The sequence below is a fragment of the Solanum dulcamara genome, chromosome 3, assembly GCF_947179165.1.
Source record: "Solanum dulcamara chromosome 3, daSolDulc1.2, whole genome shotgun sequence".
Taxonomy (NCBI): Eukaryota; Viridiplantae; Streptophyta; class Magnoliopsida; order Solanales; family Solanaceae; genus Solanum; species Solanum dulcamara.
In genome coordinates, this window is record NC_077239.1 from 19,491,332 (window position 1) to 19,514,914 (window position 23,583).

Consider the following 23,583-nt stretch of genomic DNA (forward strand, 5'->3'; position numbering starts at 1 on the left):
CTTGGCCGACCTAGTTGAGTTGGACATGGTTGATTTTGACGTAATCCTTGGCATGGACTGGCTCTATGTCTGTTATGCCTCTATTGATTGTAGAACTCAGATTGTCATGTTCAAATTCCCGAATGAGGCTGTCATAGAGTGGAAGGGTAGTCCTCTTGCGCCTAAGGGTAAGTTTATTTCATACCTTAGGGCCAGGAAGCTAATCTCAAAAGGGTGTGTTTATCATATTGTCCGAGTGAAAGATGACAGCATTGAGTCTCCATCCCTTGAGTCGGTTCCGATTGTTAACGAGTTTCCGGATGTCTTTCCTGAAGATCTGCCTGGAGTCCCTTCTGATAGGGAGATTGACTTTGGGATTGACATTCTTCCTGATACCCAACCTATCTTAATTCCTCCATATAGAATGGGCCCAGCTGAGTTGAGAGAGTTGAAGGAGCAGTTGAAAGACTTATTAGATAAGGGATTTATTAGGCCGAGTGTCTCACCATGGGGAGCTCCGGTCTTATTTGTTTGGAAGAAAGATGGGTCTCTTAGAATGTTTATTGACTACAGGCAACTGAATAAAGTCACCGTAAAGAACAAATACCCTCTCCCCAGGATAGATGATTTATTTGATCAACTTCAGGGTGCCACATGTTTCTCAAAGATAGACTTGAGATCCGGTTACCACTAGTTGAAGGTGAGAGAATGTGATATTCTGAAGACTACTTTCCGAACTCGTTATGGACACTTCGAATTTTTGGTCATGTCCTTTGGGTTGACTAATGCCCCCGCCGCTTTTATGGATCTCATGAACTGAGTATTCAAACCATATTTTGATATGTTTGTGATTGTATTCATAGATGATATTCTGGTTTACTCCAAGAATGAGGAGGAGCATGCCCATCATCTTAGAGTCGTCTTGCAAACTTTGAGGGACCAGGTATTGTATGTAAAGTTCTCTAAATGTGAATTTTGGCTTGCATCAGTGGCCTTCTTAGGCCACATTGTATCTGGAGATGGTATTCAGGTTGATGCTCAGAAGATTGAGGTAGTAAAGAATTGGCCCAAACCCACATCCCCGATAGAGATAAGGAGCTTCTTGGGTTTGGCTGGCTATTATCGAAGGTTTGTAGAGGGATTCTTATCCATATCATCACCATTGACTAAGCTGACTCAAAAGAAGGCCAAGTTCCAATGGTCCTATGCTTGTGAGGAGAGTTTTCAGAAATTGAAGACCAAGCTAACTACTGCTCCTGTTCTAACCTTGCTCGATGGTACAGAGGGCTTTGTGATCTATTGTGATGCATCCAGAATTGGTTTGGGTTGTGTGTTGATGCAAAGGGGGAAGGTGATAGCCTATGCTTTGAGATAGCTTAAGGTTCATGAGCGAAATTACCCAACTCATGACCTTGAGTTGGCAGTTGTGGTGTTTGCGCTTAAAATCTGGCGCCACTACTTGTATGAAGTGCATATTGATGTGTTCACCGATCATAAGAGCTTGCAATACGTCTTCAGCCAGAAGGAACTCAACCTGAGGCAAAGAAGATGGCTTGAGCTACTCAAGGACTACGACATGAGCATCCTCTACCATCCAGGTAAAGCTAATGTTGTTGCTGATGCTCTTAGCAGGTTGCCCATGGGTAGCACTGCCCATGTAGAAAAGGGAAAGAGGGAATTGGCAAAGGAGGTACATCGATTAGCCCGATTGGGAGTTCAACTCGAAGAGAATAATGAAGGTAGAGTAAATGTTTGAGATGGGGCTACGTCCTCACTTGTAACAGAGGTAAAGGAGAAGCAAGACCAAGATCTCATCCTTCTCTAATTGAAGGGAGTTGTTCACAAACAAGAGGTAATGGTTTTCACCAAATGGGGAGATGGTGTGTTGAGGTACCAAAATAGATTATGTGTGCCAGATGTCGATGATGTTTGAGAGAGGATTATGGCCGAAGTGCATAGTTCTAGGTACTCCATTCATCCAGGCTCCACGAAAATGTATCATGACTTGAAGGAAATCTATTGGTGGAGTGGGATGAAAAAGGATATTGTGGAATTTGTTTCCAAGTGCCCGAATTGCCAACAGGTGAAGGTTGAGCATCAAAGGCCATGTGGTTTAGCCCAAAACATAGAAATTCCAGAATAAAAGTGGGAGATGATCGACATGGACTTTATTACAGGCTTGCCGAAGTCCCGAAAGCAGCATGATTCTATTTGGGTGATTGTGGATAGAATGACGAAATCCACTCCCTTCTTGGTGGTTAAGACTACTGATATCGCAGAAGATTATGCAAAGTTGTATATGCAGGAGGTCGTCAGATTGCATGGGGTCCCTTTGTCTATCATCTCAGACAGAGGAGCTCAATTCACTTCCCAATTTTGGAAATCCTTTCAAAAGGGATTAGGTTCGAGGGTGAACTTGAGTACAGCCTTCCATCCCCAGACAGACGGCCAAGTAGAGCGCACCATCCAGACATTGGAAGATATGTTGAGGGCATGTGTGCTTGACTTCAAGGGAAATTGGGATGATCACTTACCTCTCATAGAGTTTGCATACAACAATAGCTATCATGCAAGCATTCAAATAGCTCCTTATGAAGCTTTGTATGAGAGGAGGTGTAGGTCTCCCATTGGGTGGTTTGAAGTTGGTGAAGCTGATTTGATTGGGCCTGACCTTATTCATCAAGCCATGGAGAAGGTGTGAGTTATTCGAGAGAGGCTAAAGACGGCTCAAAGCCGCCAAAAATCTTACACCAATATGAGGAGGAGAGACTTAGAGTTTGAGGTGGGTGATTGGGTGTATTTGAAAGTATCACCCATGAAGGGTGTCATGAGGTTTGGAAAGAAGGGGAAGCTTAGTCCTCGATATATTGGTCCTTACCAGATCTTGAGGCGGATTGGGAGTATTGCTTATGAGTTGGAGTTGCCTTCAGAGCTAGCCTCTATTCATCCGGTATTCCACATTTCGATGTTGAAAAAGTGCTGGGGCGATCCCTCGTTGGTAGTCCCCATTGATAGCATTGGAATTAAGGATAGCTTATCCTATGAAGAGGTTCCGATCCAAATTCTTGATCGCCAAATTCGCAAACTGAGGAACAAAGAAGTCGCCTCAGTCAAAGTCCTGTGGAGAAACCAATTTGTTGAGGAAGCCACATGGGAAGCAGAGGAAGCCATGAAATCTAAATATCCCCATCTATTCATTCCTACCGAGGAGAATGTTGAAGGTAATGACCATTTCCTTGACTTGAATTCATTTATGCCTTCTTGAGTCTTGATTGATAATTGATTGAGAATTTGACTGATTGAATGACTGAGTTTTGACTGTGATTTGCACCCTGAGTCTATTCTTGATTTCTCGTCATTCGAGGACGAATGATCCCAAGGGGGAGATAATGTAACACCCCTCAAAAAATTTCCAAAGATTTGGACCCTTCTTGGGTTCGGGAGGGGTCAAACCCGATTATCTCGAAGTATATTCATGAGTTAAAACGAGTCTTTGAGGGACTGAGCAGTGTTAGGGGTGATGCGGGGTCACCATGGACCCCTAGCACCGAGCTAAGTCCTAAAGATCCATCGTGGCTAAGTTTAGGATGAGTTCGTATAAGGGTCGACTTTTAATGACCCTATCTTTTGAAGGACGTCAATCTAGGTGGCCCACGACCTATTAAATTAAAGGTCGTCAAGTCTTCTTTTCAATGCCACCAAGAATGTAAATTTTGAAGTTCAGAGTCAAAAGAGATGATGATCCTAAGACGAGCTAGCACGGCAGGAATTTCATTTTAGCCTGGGTTGCAACTCCTGGGGAAATGGCCTTGGCGCTGTAAGGACGCGACGCGCCACTATCGCGCCATAAACATGCCTCAGTAGTTTGGTCCCTTGCGCGATGCGCCACTAAAAGTTGTGCAGGGTTTTTCAGGCCAAATTTCCAGAACCCAGAAAATATGGCCTTGGCGCTGTAAGGGCACGACGTACCACTATCGCGCCAGAAACATGCCTCAGTAGTTTGGTCTGTGGCGCGGCACGCCACTACAAGGTGTGCAGGTTTTAGGTGTATTCAGCCTGGCGTTGTAATGGCGCGACGTACCACTATCTCGCCAGGTGCGTTTTTAGCCTATTTTCAGAACTTTTGAGGAGGGGCAATTTGGGAACTTAACCAAATTATATATATGTTACCCTTGGTCTTTTGGGAACACATTTTTCAGCCTCACCCTCTCTCTAAAAAGCCCTAGCTTCTCTCTCTTTTCTTCTTCTTCTCCATTTTCAACAAAAAGGAGTCCAAGAGCTTCAAGATTTGAGTCCTCCATTGAAGACCCAACCACAAGGTTTTCTTCAAGTCCTCACTAAGGTATGTAAGGCTATCTAAAACATGGGTCGAGTCCACCCATGTGCCCTACTCTTGCTTTGAGGTTAGATGTTCATGAAAGTAGAGCTTCTTGGTATGGTTTATGCTTGTATGAACTTCGTCCCCTACTTATTTGATTCTATGTGTGTCGATGTTGTTGAGCTAAGAAGTTCCTAAAATTAGCCTTGATGTGAGTATGAGTTGATGAAGATGAGTTGTTAAATATGTGTTGTTGATCGTTCTAATTATGTGGATCATGATAAAAGATGTTAATTTCTTAAGAAGTGTTGCTTATTATAAAGTGTTGATTTTAAAGTCTTGAGTTGTGATGAGTCTCAAAGATTTCTCAAACGGATAAAGTAAATGATTGGTTATATCTATATGTTGTTATAAATGTGCTTTTAAATTTCTCTTGAAAGATATGATTGAGATTGGTCAGATAGTGTGATTGAGAGAGATTTGATCATAGTAGAGTGATGAGTTGACAAGGTTGTAATGAGACTTGTCGATATGAGTTGATTGAGTTAATTGGAGGATAGAATTGACGAGTGGACAAGGTCCTAAATGAGACTTGCCATTTTGACTCAAATTGAGTTAAGAATGAGGGTAGAGTTGATGAGTGGGAAATGTTCCACATGAGACTAGCTGTGATGGCTTGTTTGAGATGATTGGAGGGAGTCTTATGAGCATAGATTCATGGGAGGAGTATCGAGCACCGAAGCGGTCAAGAGTATAGTCCATACTCGAACCCCAGAAACTACGCCGCCAACGTAGGTAGGGATGGAACCGTTAAAGTCGGATGCTTCCCATGGGATTGAACCGTTAAAGTCAGATGTTTCCCATTTTACTGTCCTGAAATGATAGGACTTGACTAATCGATGGTATCCATGATTAGGGAGGCGTTCATGCCTTGGCAAGGTATAGACGGATCTGGCAACAACGTCTGATTGTTGTGCTATCACCGGCTCATAGGTGATGGTTGTCGGTTAAGAGAAACTCCCATTTAGGCCTTGATAGTGCTCCGAGTCAGTTGAGTTAAGTGGCTTATGAGTTATTCCTGTCTAAACTATCCTTGTTGGACTTAGGACATTTAAGTGAGTTGTTATGCATATATATATATATATATATATGAGTTAATATCCTGAGTTGATATTGATGCTTTCTTGATGTTGTTTCCTCCGGCCATTTTACATACTCGTACATTCCATGTACTGACGCCATTTGGCCTGCATCGTTTTATGATGTAGCGACAGGTACCAAAGATCATCAACCAGCGCTCCGTTGAAGATCCCCTTCACTCCCAGCTAGTTGGTCAGTCCTTCTAGTTCCCGGAGGATATTGTGCCTTCTTGTACAGTTTTGTTGTCATTTCTTCTATTTTGATTGTTGGTAGCCATGGACTTGTCATTGGCACCTTTTAGACTTGAATAGAGGCTTCATAGACTGGAGTGTGGGTAGATCGAGCGGTTAATTCGAGAAGTCTTATTATTTTTGTTGTTGAGTTGATGAATGCTTGGCCTTCGGCCCTCATATTGTGAATAGTATTTCATTAATTGAGTTCCATCTAAGAAAATGTGATTAAATGAATGAGTGACTGGACCAGGTGGTTCGCTCGGAGGTCGGAATTGGCCTTCGGGTGCCGGTTACGTCTAGGGTACCCTCCTGGGGCATGACACCTTGATCCTATCACCGGACACTACGTGACCAACAAATGCTACCTCCTTTAACCAAAATTCACACTTACTAAATTTTGCAAATAATTGCCTATCCCTCAATGTTTGAAGCACAACTCTCAAGTGATTTTTATGTTCTTCCTCACCCCGAGAGTAAATTAAAATATCATCAATGAAGACTACTACAAAGGTATCAAGGTAAGGTTTGAACACCCTATTCATCAAGTTTATAAACACCACCGGTGCATTCGTCAACCCAAAACTCATCACCACAAACTCATAGTGACCATATCTTGTTCAGAAGGCTGTTTTGGGAATGTCACACTCCCTTACCCGTAGTTGGTGGTAGCCGGACCGAAGGTTGATCTTGGAGAAGTGACTTGTCTCTTGTAATTGATCAAACAAGTCATCTATTCTAGGGAGTGGGTACTTATTCTTAATGGTCATCTTATTTAATTGCCGGTAGTCTATGCACATTCGAACTGACCCATCCTTTTTTCTTACAAATAGAACGGGAGCACCCCATGGCGGAATACTTGGTCTTATGAACCCCTTTTCTAACAAGTCCTTTAATTGTTCCTTCAGCTCTTTCAATTCTGCTGGGGCCATGCGGAAGGAGGAATAGAGATAGGTTGGGTATCGGGGAGGAGATCGATACCAAAATCAACTTCCCTTTCGGGAGGGACACCGGGAAGGTCATCGGGAAAGACATCGGGGAATTCATTAACTATAGGAACTGACTCAAGCGAAGGACTTTTGGATTTGATATCCCTAACCCTCACAATGTGGTAAATACATCCCTTAGAAATCATTTTGCGAGCCTTAAGATAAGAAATAAACTGACCCTTCAACACCGAATCACGACCCTGCCATTCAATAACAGGCTCATTTGGAAATTGGAACTTGACTCGACGATTCCTACAATCTATGGAAGCATAAGATGCATGTAACCAATCCATCCCAAGAATGACATCAAAATCTATCATCTCAAGCTTAATGAGATCACAAGGAATAACTTTATGCAAGATAGACACAAGGCAACCCCTATAGACCTTTCTAGCAATAACTGACTCACCAACAGGGGTAGACACCAAATAAGGCTCTAATAACATTTCAGGTAAAACATCAAATCTATTAGCAAGGAATGGAGTAACAAAAGATAAATTTGCACCCAGATCTAATAGTGCATACACATCAAAAGAAAAGACCTTTAACATACCGGTAATGACATTGGGTGCATCCTCAACCTCTTGTCTCCCATGCAAGGCGTAAAAGCGGTTGGTGCATTGGACACCTTCTTGGACTTGTTGACCATGAGCAATTTGTTCTTGAGTCCTACAACCAACATCTCTACAATCCTTAGCATGGTGGCCCAGCTTGCCACACTTAAAGCATGCATTAGACACGGCTAAGCATTCCCCTATGTGAGTCCTTCCACACTTCTTGCAAGTGGGGAAAGTTTGAGTAGCAACATTCTCTCTTGGAATCATTGGTTTACCACTCTTGTCCTTGTTGAACTTTGGAGGAGGAGTATTGGTGGAACCTTGTCCCACAAATCGTTGCCCACCTTGGCCTTTGCCATTGTTACCATGATCAGACCTTTAAGGGTTAAACCCTCCACCATCCACTCTAGCCTTTTTGAACACCCTTGATCTCTCTCTAAGCTTCTCTTCTTTTATTTGTTCTGCGTAAGTCATTAACCGAGAGATGTCCATCTCCTTGACCAACATGGTTGTTTTGCACTCCTTGGACACCAAGCTTGAGACACCGGAAATAAACTTGCTCATTCTAGCTCTTGGGTCGGAGACCATGAAGGGGGCATACTTTGAAAACTTAGTGAATTTGAGAGCATACTCCTTCACGCTCATACTTTCTTGACGGAGGTTGATGAACTCTTGGATTTTGGCCTCCCTTAGCTCCAATGGGAAGAAGCGGTCTAGGAAGGCACCTTTGAACTCTTCCCATCCTATCGACCCTATTTCTTCATCCCTCTCAACAATCCATTGTTCGTACCACACTCGAGCCACACCTTTGAGTTGATAGGCCACTAGCTCGGCCTTCTCATTTGGTGGCACAACCATGATAGCCACAATCCGGTACACCTTATTAATGAACTCCATAGGGTCCTCATCTAGTTTAGAACCATCGAACTCAAGCGGATTCATCCTTTGGAAATCCCGAATCCTAAAGGCTGGATTTTGCATTTGGGGAGGAGGAACACCTAGATTCCCTTGGTTGGCTACGACTTGCGCTAACAAAGTAATAACACTGCGAAACTCAACATGGGTTACCCTATCCTTATGATAGTGGGCATTGGGAATCGAAGGAGTTTGGTCCTCATCGTCCACCCTTGCTATTCGAGGTGGTATTCCACGAGTCATTATCTAAAGAACACAAAATGGGTCGTTAGCTAAAGGAAAGCTTAGGAAACTCTAAGGAACGACATGAATTTGAAAGAACTGAAATTTTTCCTAAATGCCTCATAGTCTCTTATTCATAATTATGGCGCGCTTCACAACCATGAACAAGACCCTATTCAACGCAGTATGTTGGACTCCAAGGATCATTCAAAACCTCAGGCTTTGATACCAAGTTTGTCACGACCCAAGCCTAGGGCCTAGACGTGACATGGCGAATGAGGAACCCGAAAGTACCTCAAACAAGCCTCTTAGCATTCTTTTAGCCTTTCATAGGTAATGATGATAAATAAACAAGCGGAAATCATAATAAATCTTCAACTTACATATGTCCAACAATACCTCTAACTATTTGATTTAACGGGGTTAAGACAAGTTCCTACCTCACCCTCAATCATAATAGAAGAAATTTCATAGTAAAACGTCTTAACATATCATAAGTTAGAAATATAAAGGAGTATTATTCCCTGAACATGGGAACTCACCAAAAGTAGTCTTCAAACGAAGTCTCAACTAGCCACGTGGAGGAGAACGAGGAGGAGCACTGATCCCTACATGGTGATATCATGTAGGCAAAAGAGTATGCATTAGTACTTTGAATGTACTAAGTATGTAAGGATGCATGAACATTGAGGAAACATTAAAACATTTATGTAATATGGAACATAATTTAATGTATGCATAATAAATCATATATATATATCCTTTAAAACATTCATTTTGTGGGAAATTAACCATAACCGACATTTAAGACCATGCGAGCTATTACATGGAATCTAACATAACCCCCTATGTTGGCCGGGGAGACTACTTGCCAGGTAGAACTCCGTCAACTTCATTCATTTCTTTAACTTTAACTTTAAGGGATATTTATGGATCCATTAGCCTAAGCCTACAAGGGCTCATATGTTGGCACATAGTTAATGAGACAAGGGGTTGCTACTAGGATTTCCTTATCGAATCCCACCTCAATCCCTCATTCGGTGCTAAGTCAATCCTACAGAATAGTTTAATAATTCAAAATATTCATAGCATATAACTTGAGAATTCAAACATCATATTCGGTAGAATAGCTCATTAAAACATTTGATAATTCAAATATGCAAGAATTGTCCTTATTGCATAAAGAATCCATCATTCATATCATTTCATCATTCTTTTATTTCATAAAACTCCCTTTTTTTATCATAGATATTGCTTTCATAAATATTTATTTGGAGTCAAAGCTTTCAAGTCAAACTTTATTAAAAACATAGTAAAACTAGGTGGGTTCAAATTACTTCAACTTGCAAATATGTATGTAAATAAATATACATAAATATTTTAAAATCCATTAATTAAAAATCATGCTTTTAACAACCCACCATGAATTTTAAGAATCTTTAAATAGATAAATAGAGGAATTACTTGCAAACAATCAATTCATACATATGAAATTATGTCGCATCAAAATAGACCAATAATCATTAGTTTAACCATGATTCATACTATTAAGTAAAAATAAGAATTATCATAGGAAAATATTACTTGAAATCAAGAGACTTAATTGAAAGAGTTTTTGGACTACATGGGTGGAAGAACCCATATAACTTAGAGTAGAGCTTAAAAAAAATAATATAATTTATCATATAATCAAAATAATTTAGACATGAGAGTGGAAGGAATACTCTCATTGAAGCCTTACATACCAGGAAACCGAATCTTTAGTTGGTACCGAAAGACTTAATGAACACTCTTGAGTCCTAACTTCTCTCCTCGCCGGAACGTTTTGTGTACTATCCGGAGTATATGAATCACCGGAATAGTATTTGTTCACTACTAAGAACTAAAACTATATTTGAAAATGTGTAAAGAAGTGTATAGAGAGAAGATTTGCTTGAGAAAGCTTGATGAATAAAATGAGGAAATAAGGTGGGTATTTATAGGTGGGAAAGAGGGACTTAACAATAAATAAAATAATTATAAATAAAAATCTGAAAATTTAGTGGAATATATTGATGTCATGAATGATGTTAAATGGAGGACAATTTATGTCATGAGTGATGTCAAATGTATATAGATCTTTCTATGGTAGGTGAAATGAGTTATCTTTGACAGAATACTCTTTTTGGGAGCTGCGTTTGAATAAGATAAATTCCTTATTAGGATTTCGTGTCTTCATAAAAATTGTAGATATGGAAGTGTAGTTTCATATCGTTCAAGAATCAACTAATTTCGATAAATCTACAGTGAGATATGATTTTTCCTCTATAAACACTCATTTCCGTCACAGCATCCTACCTTACAAATATTAATTTATTCGACCTACTTAACCTCTGAATCTTAAAATATGGTCTCATAAAAGTTGTAGGTAATGATCTTGTGGTTATTCAGAAATTTGAATCACTCAATTTGGATATTCCTATGAAAAGTTATGACCAAAATACAGAGGTTGTATCATGTTTAGGCAAAAATTGAAACATCGTATACAACGTTTTTAGGGGATGTTACAGGTATGAATGATTATTGATGCTTTATGACACTGCCTTTTATGAGATTACTCATAGACCTTACATATTGGAATTTTATATCATTGGTATTCTTTTTCTCTCTTTCTCTCTCATCCCTCTGTTTATCTACATCTTTTTTATCTATTTTGCTTTACAACTTAGAATCATATTTCTTTTTTTATTAATGCAAAATATTTCAGTTGCTACAAAGATATGATCTATATGTCATATCTTGACTGGTTCTTTAGAACCAGATAATGCGAAGTGATGGATTGGTTATTAGTTCTATAGTTTTTAGTTCATACAATGTGGGCTAGACTTTTTTAATCCTAACCCTAAAAAAACCAACGAGTCACACACCAAGTATAGCAATTATATCAAATGGTCAATCAAATTTTTATTTAACCTTATAGAATTAAGAATTAGAAACGCTCCCCTTGATTAGAAAAAGAATGAATTGGTCTTTTTTATTTTATTCAATCGTTGGATAAGAGGGAAAGAAAAGTAGTAAAATTATTCCTCGTCTAGAAATATCCAAATTTTGATGACCAATATTCCATATATAGTTCGAACTGTATAAGAGGAATAATCAATTTTAGCTCAAATCGTTTATAGGGGAACCCTTCCTTCTCTGATCCATTCAACAAGTGCAATTTCTTTTCCGTCGATACGCCTTGCAATTTGTATTTGAATTCCTCTTGTATGCACTTGTTCTGTTAATTCAATAGCCTTTTTCATTTCTTTTCGATATGAAACTCTATTCTTTAATTGTCCAGCTATAAATTTTGCAAGAATACTAGGGTTTCCGTATGGTTTTGCAATTCTTGTGACAGCAATGTTTAGTTTTCAATTTACACAATTAAATTCTTTTTGTAAGGTCATTTGTGATTCTTCGATTCTGCGCGGTCAACTTTATATTAATAATTTTGGGAATCCCATAAAGATTATGACCTGGATCAGATTGATTGTTTTTTGAATCTCTATACGTGCAATTCTCTCGATGCTAGAGGACGTTCTCATATTCTTTTGTACGTAATTCTTGATACAATCTCTTCTTTTTTTTTATCTTCTTGTAAACATTCAGAATAATTTTTGGGTTGTGAAAACCAAAGAGAATGATGACCTCTGGTTGTACCCGGTCTGAAACCAATTGGATTTATTTTTTATCCCATAATCCCCCGCTATTATACATAGCACGATACATCATAGTTGTAGATTTTTTTTCCATCTCATTTTTTTAATGAATACATCTCGCCATATTCATCATCTAAAGATATATCTTTCATTATAATAGTTATATGACAGGTCGATCTTTTTATCGGAAAACTACGTCCTTGGGCTCGAGGTTTCAATTTCTTCACAGTAGTACCCTCATTGACTTTAGCTTTACTAATGACTAAATTGGTTTCGCTGGAACCCATATTGTAACTAGAATTTGCTACTGTAGAATAAACAAAACTCAAAATAGGATAACACGCTCGATAGGTCATGAGTTCTAGTATCATAAACGTTTCCTCAAAGGAACGTCTGCAAATTTATCAATTACTCTTCGTGCTTTGTCGGAGGACATAGATATATGTTCACCTAAAGCATATACTTTTGTTTTTTTCTTCTTTAGAAAAAAGTTTGCCTCCTACTACTGAATCATAAGCTTCTAGATATTTTTATTAATATTAACGACGAGATATATTATCGCTTTTTGCATTTTCTCTAAAATTTAATGTAGGTGCAAATTCTTCCAATTTGTGGCCTACCATACTATCTGTTATATAAATAGGCAAATGCTCTTTTCCATTATGGATAGCAATAGTATGACTGATCATTGTGGGTATAATGGTAGATGCCCAAGACCAAGTTACTATTATTTCTTTTTCTGCTTTTGTGTTAAGCTTATCAATCTTTTAAATAAATGATTGGCTACAAAGGGATTTTTTTTTAGTGAACGTATCACAAGCTTACTCCTATTTTTTTTGTAAAGTTTTCATAAAAATGAAGAATTAAATTCAATTTTCTCTCCTATTTACTACGGCAACGAAGAATCAAATTATCACTATATTTATTCCTTTTTCTACTTCTTCTTCCAAGTGAAAGATAACCCCAAGGGGTTATGGGTTTTTTTCTACCAATTGGGGATCTCCCTTCACCACCCCAATGGGGAAGGTCTACAGGGTTCATAACTACTCCTCTTACTACAGGACGCTTACCTAGTCAGCGCTTAGATCTGTCTCTACCCAAACTTTTCTGGTTCACCCCAACATTCCCCACTTGTTCGACCGTTGCTAAGTATTTTTTGGATATCAAACAAACCTCCCCAGAAGGTAATTTTAATGTGGCCAATTTCTCCTCTTTGCAATCAGTTTCACTACATCACCCACTGCTCTAGATAATTATCCACCCTTTCCAAGTGTGATTTCTATGTTATGTATGACCTTGCCTAAGGGAGTATTGGTTGAAGTAGATTCTTCTTTTTATTAATCAAAACCCTTTCCCAAACTATACAAGCTTCTTCCAAAACATACGGCTTTCTGGATGTAGATGATGATATCTATACATATGTATCTTATATAGATCGTAGAATGAAGTACCACAAGGCTGCATATATTTATATGAATCCAAATCTGCCGAATCACTCATGTTATGATCTTCTACATCTTGGGTCTTCCCATTCCGTCATCTGGCTTATGTTCTTCATGTAGCATTCAGACCGAATGACTCTATGAAATTACGTCGATACATCCACATACTATGGGTAACGTAGGAGACATCTCTATTTTTCCCCTGGGGAATCTTTAGAATTCACACTTCTTAACTTTTAATTCACCTCTAAACATCAAATGAAATGTGACTAACCCCGTCCTCCTCTCTTTGAAAGAAGGGGTTCTTCTGATTCTGTCGGTGCTTGAAACAATTTTGTCTTCTCCATATTACTATATCTCTAGAGTCAATAATTTTATATGAGAAACTACTGAACTCAATCACTTGCTTCCATTACTCTTCAGTTTTCTGTTAAGGTCTATCCTGCAGAGGTACTCATATTGGATCAGTGATCAATTTCTAGGTTTCATCATAAACCTAATTGGTTATTTCCAATTACATAAATCAATAGTTCAAACCACACTCAAAGGTAGGGCATTTACCATTTTTATAGGAACTTCTATACCAGAAATAATGGTATCTCCAATTATAGCCTCTTTGGGATGTAAATTATATCTCTTCTCACCATCCCCATAGTGTATGAGACAAATATATGCATTTCAATTAGGGTCGTATTCCATGGTTATGATTCTACCATTTATGTCTTTTTCATTCTATCAAAAATCGATTTTATGTTATAGACGTTTATGACCTCCCTCTCTAGTCCTTGCGATAATGATTTCTCTAGCATTACAACCTTTACCACAAAGACGCTGTCCATAGATCAAATTACTTCGTGGATTGAATTTCACTTGAGTGTCTACGGTTCCATTGCATGTGCTCGGGGTAGAAGTTTTGTATAAATGTATCACCATGATATTAAGTATTTTTATTTAAGTTATTTTCTTTCTAAAAGGTAGAATAGAATAACCTACTCTTTTCTAGAAGTCGATGACTATTCATAGCTATTACCTTGACACCAAAGAAGAGTTCGACCTAGTGCTTTATTTTTGTCCTGATTCAATATAAGAAGTATATTGATTTTCCTCCAATAACCGAATACTTTTGTCTGTAAATACTACATATTTGATTCCATCCATAAATCGATTTTCTTCCCTATGAGTTATAGTCTCAATAAGAATGCTAGTTCTTGTTGTTCATAAATTATTATATGAATATACCACATTAATTCGTTATGTATGGATGATGTCCATTGATACAGAGCCAATTCCAATAGACTTATTGGAGGGTCCCATTTTCATGCATCCAGTAGGAATTGAACGTACGAATAACCAAATTCTAATTGAAATAAAACTTTAGGATAAATCAATGCAATTTAGGAGGAATCATTGAGAGAACATCAATTCAAATCCTGGATTTTCGAATTAAGAGAGATCAACAATTCTAACCATTTCTTAGATTCATGGAACCAATTAAATTTAGTGGGATCCTTCATTCACATTTTTTTCCACCAAGAGCATTTTCTAAAACTCTTTGACCCTCGAATTTGGAGTATCCTACTTTCATGCAATTCACAGGGTTCAACAAGCAATCGATATTTCACTATCAAGGGTGTAATACTCTTTGTAGTAACGGTCCTTATATATTATATTAACAATCGAAATATGGGCGAAAGAATAAATCTCTATTTGATAGGACTTCTTCCTATACCTATGAATTCCATTGGACCCAGAAATGATACCTTGGAAGAATCTATTAGGTCTTCCAATATTAATAGGTTGATTGTTTCGCTCCTGTATCTTCCCAAATTAAAAAATATCTCTGAGAGTTGTTTCCTGAATCTGAAAGAGAGTATTTGGGATTTCCCAATACCTAAAAAGTGTAGCATGCCTAAATCTAACTAGGGTTCGCGTTGGTAGAGGAACTGGATCATAAAAAAGGGATTCTAGTTGTAAGATATTTAATGAAACCATCACTGGTATTGAGATCTTATTCATAGAGAAAGATCTCAAATACCTGAAGTTTCTTTTTGTATATTATATGGATGATGTGATCTGCAAGGACCATGATTGGGAATTGTTTGATCGTCTTTCTCTGAGGATGATTCGAAATAGAATCAACTTGAATTCGGGACCGTTATTCGAAATCTTAGTGAAACACTAGATTTTTTATCTCATGTCTGCTTTTCATGAAAAAATACCAATTGAAGTGGAGGGTTTCTTCAAACAACAAGGGGCTGGGTCAACTATTCATTCAAATGATATTGAGCATGTTTCCCATCTCTTCTCGAGAAACAAGTGGGCTATTTCTTTGCAAAACTGTGCTCAATTTCATAAGTGGCAATTCTGCCAAGATCTCTTCATTAGTTGGGGGAAGAATCTGCCCGAATCAGATTTTTTAAGGAATGTATTAAGAGAGAATTGGATTTGGTCAGACAATGCGTGGTTGGTAAACAAGGATTGTTTTTTTTAGCAAGGTACAAAATGTATCATCAAATATTCAATATGATTCCACAAGATCTAGTTTCATTCAAGTAAGGGATTCTAGCCAACTGAAAGGATATTTTCATCAATCCAAAGATCATTTGGATTCCATTAGTAATGAGGATTCAGAATACATTGATTAATCAAAGGCAGATCCAACAATTAAAAGAAAGATTGATTCTTTGGGATCCTTTTTCCCTTCAAATGGAATGAAAAGAGATAGAATCAGGTTGATTCCCGAGATGCCTTTCGAGATATTCCTTAGTGCCCTGACTATTCACGAAAGGTGAGAAGCAGATGATTAATCATCTATTTCCGGAAGAAATTAGAAAATTTCTTGAGAACCCTACAATATCTGTTCGTTCTTTTTTCTCTGATAGATGGTCATAACTTTATCTAGGTTCGAATCTTATTAAGAGGTCCACTAGAGATCAGAAATTGTTGAAGAAACAACAAGATCTTTCTTTTGTCCCTTCCAGATGATCCGAAAATAAAGAAATAATTAATATATTCAAGATAATTATGTATTTACGAAATACAATCTCTATTCATCCTATTTCATCATATCCGCGATGTGATATGATTTGGTAGGATGAACCGGATATGGACAGTTCCAATAAGATTTCATTCTTGAACAAAAATCCATTTTTTGATTTATTTCATCTATTCCATGACCGGAACATGGGAGGATACATGTTACACTATGATTTTGCATCAAAAGAGAGATTTCAAGAAATGGCAGATCTATTCACTCTATCAATAACCTAGCCAGATCTACTGTAACGTAAGGGATTGTCCTTTTCTATTGATTCTTATGGATTGGATCAAAAACAATTCTTGAATGAGGCCAGTGATGAATCGAAAAAGAAATCTTTATTAGTTCTACCTCCTATTTTTTATGAAGAGAATAAATTTTTTTCTCGAAGGATCAGAAAAAAATGGGTCCGGATCTCCTGCGAGAATGATTTGGATGATCAAAAATCAAAAATACTGGTATTTTCTAGAAACAACATAATTGAGGCAGTCACTCAATATAGATTGATCCAAAATCTGATTCAAATCCAATATAGTACCTATGGGTACATAAGACATGTATTGAATCAATTCTTTTTAATGAATAGATCTGATCGCAACTTCAAATATGGATTCAAAGGGATCAAATAGGAAATGATACTTTGAATCATAGAAATATAAAGAAATATATGATCAACCGATATTGATCAAATTTGAAAAAGAATCAGAAAAAATGGTTCGAGCCTTTTATTTTGATTTCAATAACCGAGAGACCCATGAATCGGGATCCTAATGCATATAGATACAAATGGTCCAATGGGAGCAAGAATTTCCAAGAATATTTGGAACAGACCATTTAAGAGCAGAAGAGCCATTTTAAAGTAGTGTTCGATTGATTACGTATTAATCAACATTCGATTGATTGGTCTGATGTTATAGACAAAAAAGATTTGTCTAATTCACTTTGTTTGTTCTTGTCCAAGCCACTTCTCTTTTTGTCCAAGTTGCTTTTATTTTTGTCTAACTCACTTCCTCTTTTCTGGGTGAGTTTTGGAAATATTCCCATTCATAGGTCCGAGATCTACATCTATGAATTAAAAGGTCTGAATGATCAACTCTGCAATCAGTTGTTAGAATCAATATGTCTTCAAATTTTTCATTTGAAAAAATTGAAACCCTTCTTATTGGACGATCATGATACTTCCCAAAAATTGAAATTCTTTATTAATGGAGGAACAATATCACCATTTTTGTTCAATAAGATACCAAAGTGGATGATTGACTCATTCCATACTAGAAATAATCGCAGAAAATCCTTTGATAACCTAGATTCCTATTTCTCAATGATATTCCACGATCAAGACAATTGGCTGAATCCCGTGAAACCATTTCATAGAAGTTCATTGATATATTCTTTTTATGACTTCGATTCTTGAATAATCCACATCCCTTCTTCTATTATTGGAACACAAGATTCCCCTTTTGTGTGGAAAAGTCCCGTATCAATAATTCAGATTTTATGTATGGACAATTTTTTAATATCTTGTTCATTCGCAACAAAATATTTTCTTTGTGCATCGCTAAAAAAATATGCTTTTGGGGGGAGAGATACTATTTCACCAATTGAGTCACAGGTATCTAACATATTCATACCTAACAATTTTCTACAAAGTGGTGACGAAACGTATAAATTGTACAAATCTTTCTATTTTCCATGTCGATCTGATCCATTCGTTCATAGAGCTATTTACTCAATCGCAGACATTTTTGGAAAACCTCTAACCAAGGGGCAAATAGTCAATTTTGAAAGAACTTATTGTCAACCTCTTTTAGATATGAATCTATCTGATTCAGAAGGGAAAAACTTGCATTAGTATTTGAATTTCAATTCAAACATGGGTTTGATTCATACTCCATTTCTGAGAAATATTTATCATCCGAAAAGAGGCAAAATAGAGTCTTTGTCTAAAGAAATGTGTTGAGAAAGAGCATATGTATAGAACCTTTCAACGAGATAGTGTTTTTCAATTTTCTCAAAATGGAATCTATTCCAAACATATATGCCATAGTTCCTTACTTCGACAGGGTACAAATATCTAAAAGTGATATTTTTAGATACTTTTTTAGACCTATTGCCAATACTAAGTAGTAGTCAAAATTTTGTATCCATTTTTTTCCTGATATTATGCATGGATCGGGTATATCATGGAGAATTCTTCAAAAAAATTGTGTCTTCCACAATGGAATCTGATTAGTGAGATCTCGAGTATGTGTTTACATAATCTTCTTCTATCCGAAGATATTATTTATTGAAATAATGAGTCACCATTGATATTGACACATCTGAGATCCCCAAATGCTCAGGAGTTCCTCTATTCAATCCTTTTACTCTTCTTGTTGTTGGATATGTCATTCGTACACATCTTCTCTTTGTTTCCCAGGCCTCTAGTAAGTAACAAATAGAGTTTGAAAAAGTCAAATCTTTGATGATTCCATCATCTACGATTAAGTTGTGAAAACTTCTGGATAGGTATCCCACATCTGAATAGAATTCTTTCTGGTTAAAAAATGTCTTTCTAGTTGCTCTAGAACAATTAGGAGATTCTCTAGAAGAAATATGGGGTTCTGCTTCTGGCGGCAACATGCTTGGTCCCTCTTATGGGGTCAAATCAATACGTTCTAAGAAGAAAGATTGGAATATCAATCTCATCAAGATCATCGAGATCATAACAAATCCCATCAATCGAATCACTTTTTGAGACATACGAGACATCTAAGTCATACAAGAAAAAGAAAAAACGTGAATGGGGATTGGATTGATGATAAAATAGAATCCTGGGTCGCGAACAGTGATTTGATTGATGATAAAGAAAGAGAATTCTTTGTTCAACTCTCCACCTTAATGACAGAAAATAGGATTGATCAAATTCTATTGAGTCTGACTCATAGTGATCATTTATCAAAGAATGACTTTGGTTACCAAATAATTGAACAATCGGGAGAAATTTACTTATGATACTTAGTTGACATTCATAAAAAACATCTAATGAAATATGAGTTCAATCCATCCTATTTAGCAGAAAGATGGATATTCCTTGCTCATTATCGGACAATCACTTATTCACAAACTTCATGTGGAGAAAATAGTTTTCATTTCCCATCTCATGGAAAACCCATTTCGACCCGCTTAGCCTTATCCCCCTTTAGGGGTATTTTAGTGATGTGTTCGATAGGAACTAGACTATCCTATTTGTTCAAATACCTAGCGATAAACTCCTATGTTCCTTTCATTACGGTATTTCTCAACAAGTTCCTGGATAACAAGTCTAAAGGTTTTCTTCTTGATGAGATCGACATTGATGATAGTGACAATATTGATGATAGTGACAATCTGATGCTAGTGATGATATCGATCGTAACCTTGATACAGAGCTGGAACTTCTAACTAGGATAAATGGGCTGACCGTGTATATGATGCTGGAAATAGACCGATCTTATATCACCTTTTAATTCGAATTACCAAAAGCAATTCTCCTTGCATAATATGGATTCCAAACATTCATGATCTGGATGTGAATGAGTCGAATGACTTATCCCTGGGTCTATTAGTGAACCATCTATCCAGGGATTGTGAAAGATGTTCTACTAGAAATATTCTGGTTATTGCTTTGACTCATATTCCCTAAATTGGATCCCACTCTAATAGCTCTGAATAAATTAAATATGTGCATTACGCTATGAAGGCTTCTTATTCCACAACAACTAAAGAACTTTGTCACTCTTTCATATACTAGGGAATTTTACTTGGAAAAAAAAATGTTCCATACTAATGGATTTGGGTCCATAACTATGGGTTCCAATGCATGAGATCTTGTAGCACTTTCTAATGAGGTCCTATTGATTAGTATTACATATAAGAAATCAATTATAGACAATAATACAATTAGATCCGCTCTTCGTAGACAAACTTGGGATTTGCGATCCCAAGTAAGATCGGTTCAGGATCATGGGATCCTTTTTCTATTAGATAGGAAGGGTTGTAGCAAAAAATGTACTTCTAAGTAACTGCCCCATAGATCCTATATCTATCTATATGAAGAAGAAATCATGTAAGGAAGGGGATTATTATTTGTACAAATGGTACTTCCAGATTGGAAAGAGCATGAAGAGATTAACGATACTTCTTTATCTTTTGAGTTTTTCAACCAGATCGGTCGCTCAAAATAATTGGTCTTTATCCGTACCCGATGAAAAAAATGGGATCACCTCTTATGGACTCGTTGAGAATGATTCTGATCTAGTTTGTGTCTTATTAGAAGTAGATGGCGCTCTGGTGGGATATTTATGGATGGAAAAAGATTGTAATCAGTTTGATAATGATCGAGTGACATTGCTTCTTCGGCCCGAATCGAGGAATCCTTTAGATATGATGCAAAATGGCTCTTGTTCTATCCTTGATCAGAGATTTCTCTATGAAAAATATGAATCAGAGTTTGAAGAAGGGGAGGGAGAAGGATCCCTTGACCCGCAGGAGGATTTATTTAATCACATAGTTTGGGCTTCTAGAATATGGCGCCCTTGGGGATTTCTATTTTATTGTATCGAAAAGCCTAATGAATTGTCAACTTATTCTGGGTCCGAATAGAGATATGTAAAAATCAGATCCAATTATGTGTATTCCTAATCCTAAATGGAATGTAATGCTGTAGGGATCCATATGTAAATATAGTATCTATTTAGATAGGCTCGAATGGCCCCTTCTCAATATGAGAATGTATATAACCATATTCAGGCTTAGTCTGGTATGGAATGAACTTTTAATCATGGAATCGACTCGATCATCAGATTATAAGTTTATAACCCTAGTCCATTCCCATTTTGGGTAGAACAGATCTGCTAATTCTTTGATTCTAGTTAGTAAGAGCGATCTTGACCTAAAAAATAGGCCCTAAAAGTTAAAAAAGGCTATCCTGAGCAATTGCAATAATCGGGTTCATTGATATTCCTGGTATAGTAGATGCTATCACACATACAATCATACTCAATTTGATGGAATTGTTTGATCTTAAAGGGGATCTTCTATAATTTCGCACGTGAGAGGTTATTTCTTGGTTTCGTCCAGTCATTAATAACTTGATTATTTTTAGATAATATTAGATACAAACAACGCTTGTAAGGAATCCTATTAAAACCAAGAAATATAGGCCTGCCTGCCATCCACACCAGAATAAATAGAGCTTTCCGAAAAACCTGCTAGTGGAGGAAGACCTCCTAGGGATAAGAGACAGGGCTAAAGATAGAGTCAAAAAAGGATCTTTTATGTATAATCCTGCATAATCTTGAATGTTATTAGTTCTGGTACATAGACCAAATAATAAAATACAAGCAAAAGTTCCTAGATTCATGGAGATATAGAACAGTATATAAGTTATGATGCTTGCATATCCATCATTTGAGTCTTCAACAATTATTCCAATAATTACATATTTGATTTGGCCTATGGATGAATATGTAAGCATACATTTCATACTTGTTTGAGTAATAGCAATGAGATTTACCAATATCATGCTAAGAATAACTAGGATTTCTAGAAGAAGATGCCATTCATTTGATGAGAAATAAAAAGGAATATTAAAAATTTGAGTGGCTGAAGCTTAAGCAGCTACTTTCGAAGTAACAGAAGGAAAAGCAACGACTGGAGTGGGAGATAAATCTGACCCCTTCCCCTGCTGTTGTATCCTTATAAACTATATTGTTACTCTTGTTGCTGTCGGGATAAATCTGACCCCTTCCCTTGTTCCCACCTATGTATATAGTATATTTTAAGAAGTGAACATCCTTCTTAGTAGCAGGGTCCGAGGAAAGAATAGGGAAGTTGATTTCATTATATGTTTTACCAGGGACAGGGCCTACCACAAGAATATTTTTTTTATTGGGGCGATAGCTCTGAAAAGACAAATTGCCAATCTTTTCTTTCATCTCGGGAGATATACGATCTGGAGGAGCTAATTCAAACCCGTCCGCTAAAATAAGAACAACCCCACGTTCAACCCATCTTTTTTACCATTAGCAAGAACCTGTTTCAGTTGCATATTATAAGTAATTCCGACAACTGCTTCTAATACAGTATCAGGAAGTACAGCTTGTGGAACCTCAATTTCCACGGGCTTATTATCTAAATGGCAATTGGCACATACAATATTCCCAGCCGCTTCTCATGGATTTTCATAACTCTGTTGTGCAAAAATAGGATTTGCACTTGAAATGGACGTCCGAGTTAAGATATATATCATGAGTGATACAGAAATAGATCGAGTAATCTGTTTCTTTAGCCTTGAAAAAGCATTTCTAGTTTGCATGGTCCAATCATTGATCGCATAAATTTACTTATGATACTTAGTTGACATTCATAAAAAACATCTAATGAAATATGAGTTCAATCCATCCTATTTAGCAGAAAGATGGATATTCCTTGCTCATTATCGGACAATCACTTATTCACAAACTTCATGTGGAGAAAATAGTTTTCATTTCCCATCTCATGGAAAACCCATTTCGACCCGCTTAGCCTTATCCCCCTTTAGGGGTATTTTAGTGATGTGTTCGATAGGAACTAGACTATCCTATTTGTTCAAATACCTAGCGATAAACTCCTATGTTCCTTTCATTACGGTATTTCTCAACAAGTTCCTGGATAACAAGTCTAAAGGTTTTCTTCTTGATGAGATCGACATTGATGATAGTGACAATATTGATGATAGTGACAATCTGATGCTAGTGATGATATCGATCGTAACCTTGATACAGAGCTGGAACTTCTAACTAGGATAAATGGGCTGACCGTGTATATGATGCTGGAAATAGACCGATCTTATATCACCTTTTAATTCGAATTACCAAAAGCAATTCTCCTTGCATAATATGGATTCCAAACATTCATGATCTGGATGTGAATGAGTCGAATGACTTATCCCTGGGTCTATTAGTGAACCATCTATCCAGGGATTGTGAAAGATGTTCTACTAGAAATATTCTGGTTATTGCTTTGACTCATATTCCCTAAATTGGATCCCACTCTAATAGCTCTGAATAAATT

At 37.2% G+C, this 23,583-nt stretch overlaps 1 protein-coding gene and 1 pseudogene across 1 annotated transcript in view; one reads left to right on the forward strand and one right to left on the reverse strand.

Moving 5' to 3' along the window:
• The window catches only part of LOC129883500 (protein Ycf2-like), a 35,160-nt gene extending 14,028 nt beyond the window's left edge, over positions 1 to 21,132 (forward strand). Inside the window, exon 2 of the mRNA XM_055958150.1 lies at positions 20,697 to 21,132. Within this exon, the coding sequence (XP_055814125.1) occupies positions 20,697 to 21,132 (436 nt within the window). The remainder of the gene's footprint in view (positions 1 to 20,696) is intronic.
• A 508-nt stretch (positions 21,133 to 21,640) lies between these two features.
• LOC129883501 (cytochrome f-like) lies at positions 21,641 to 22,846 on the reverse strand (annotated as a pseudogene).
• Positions 22,847 to 23,583: the final 737 nt, after the last annotated feature.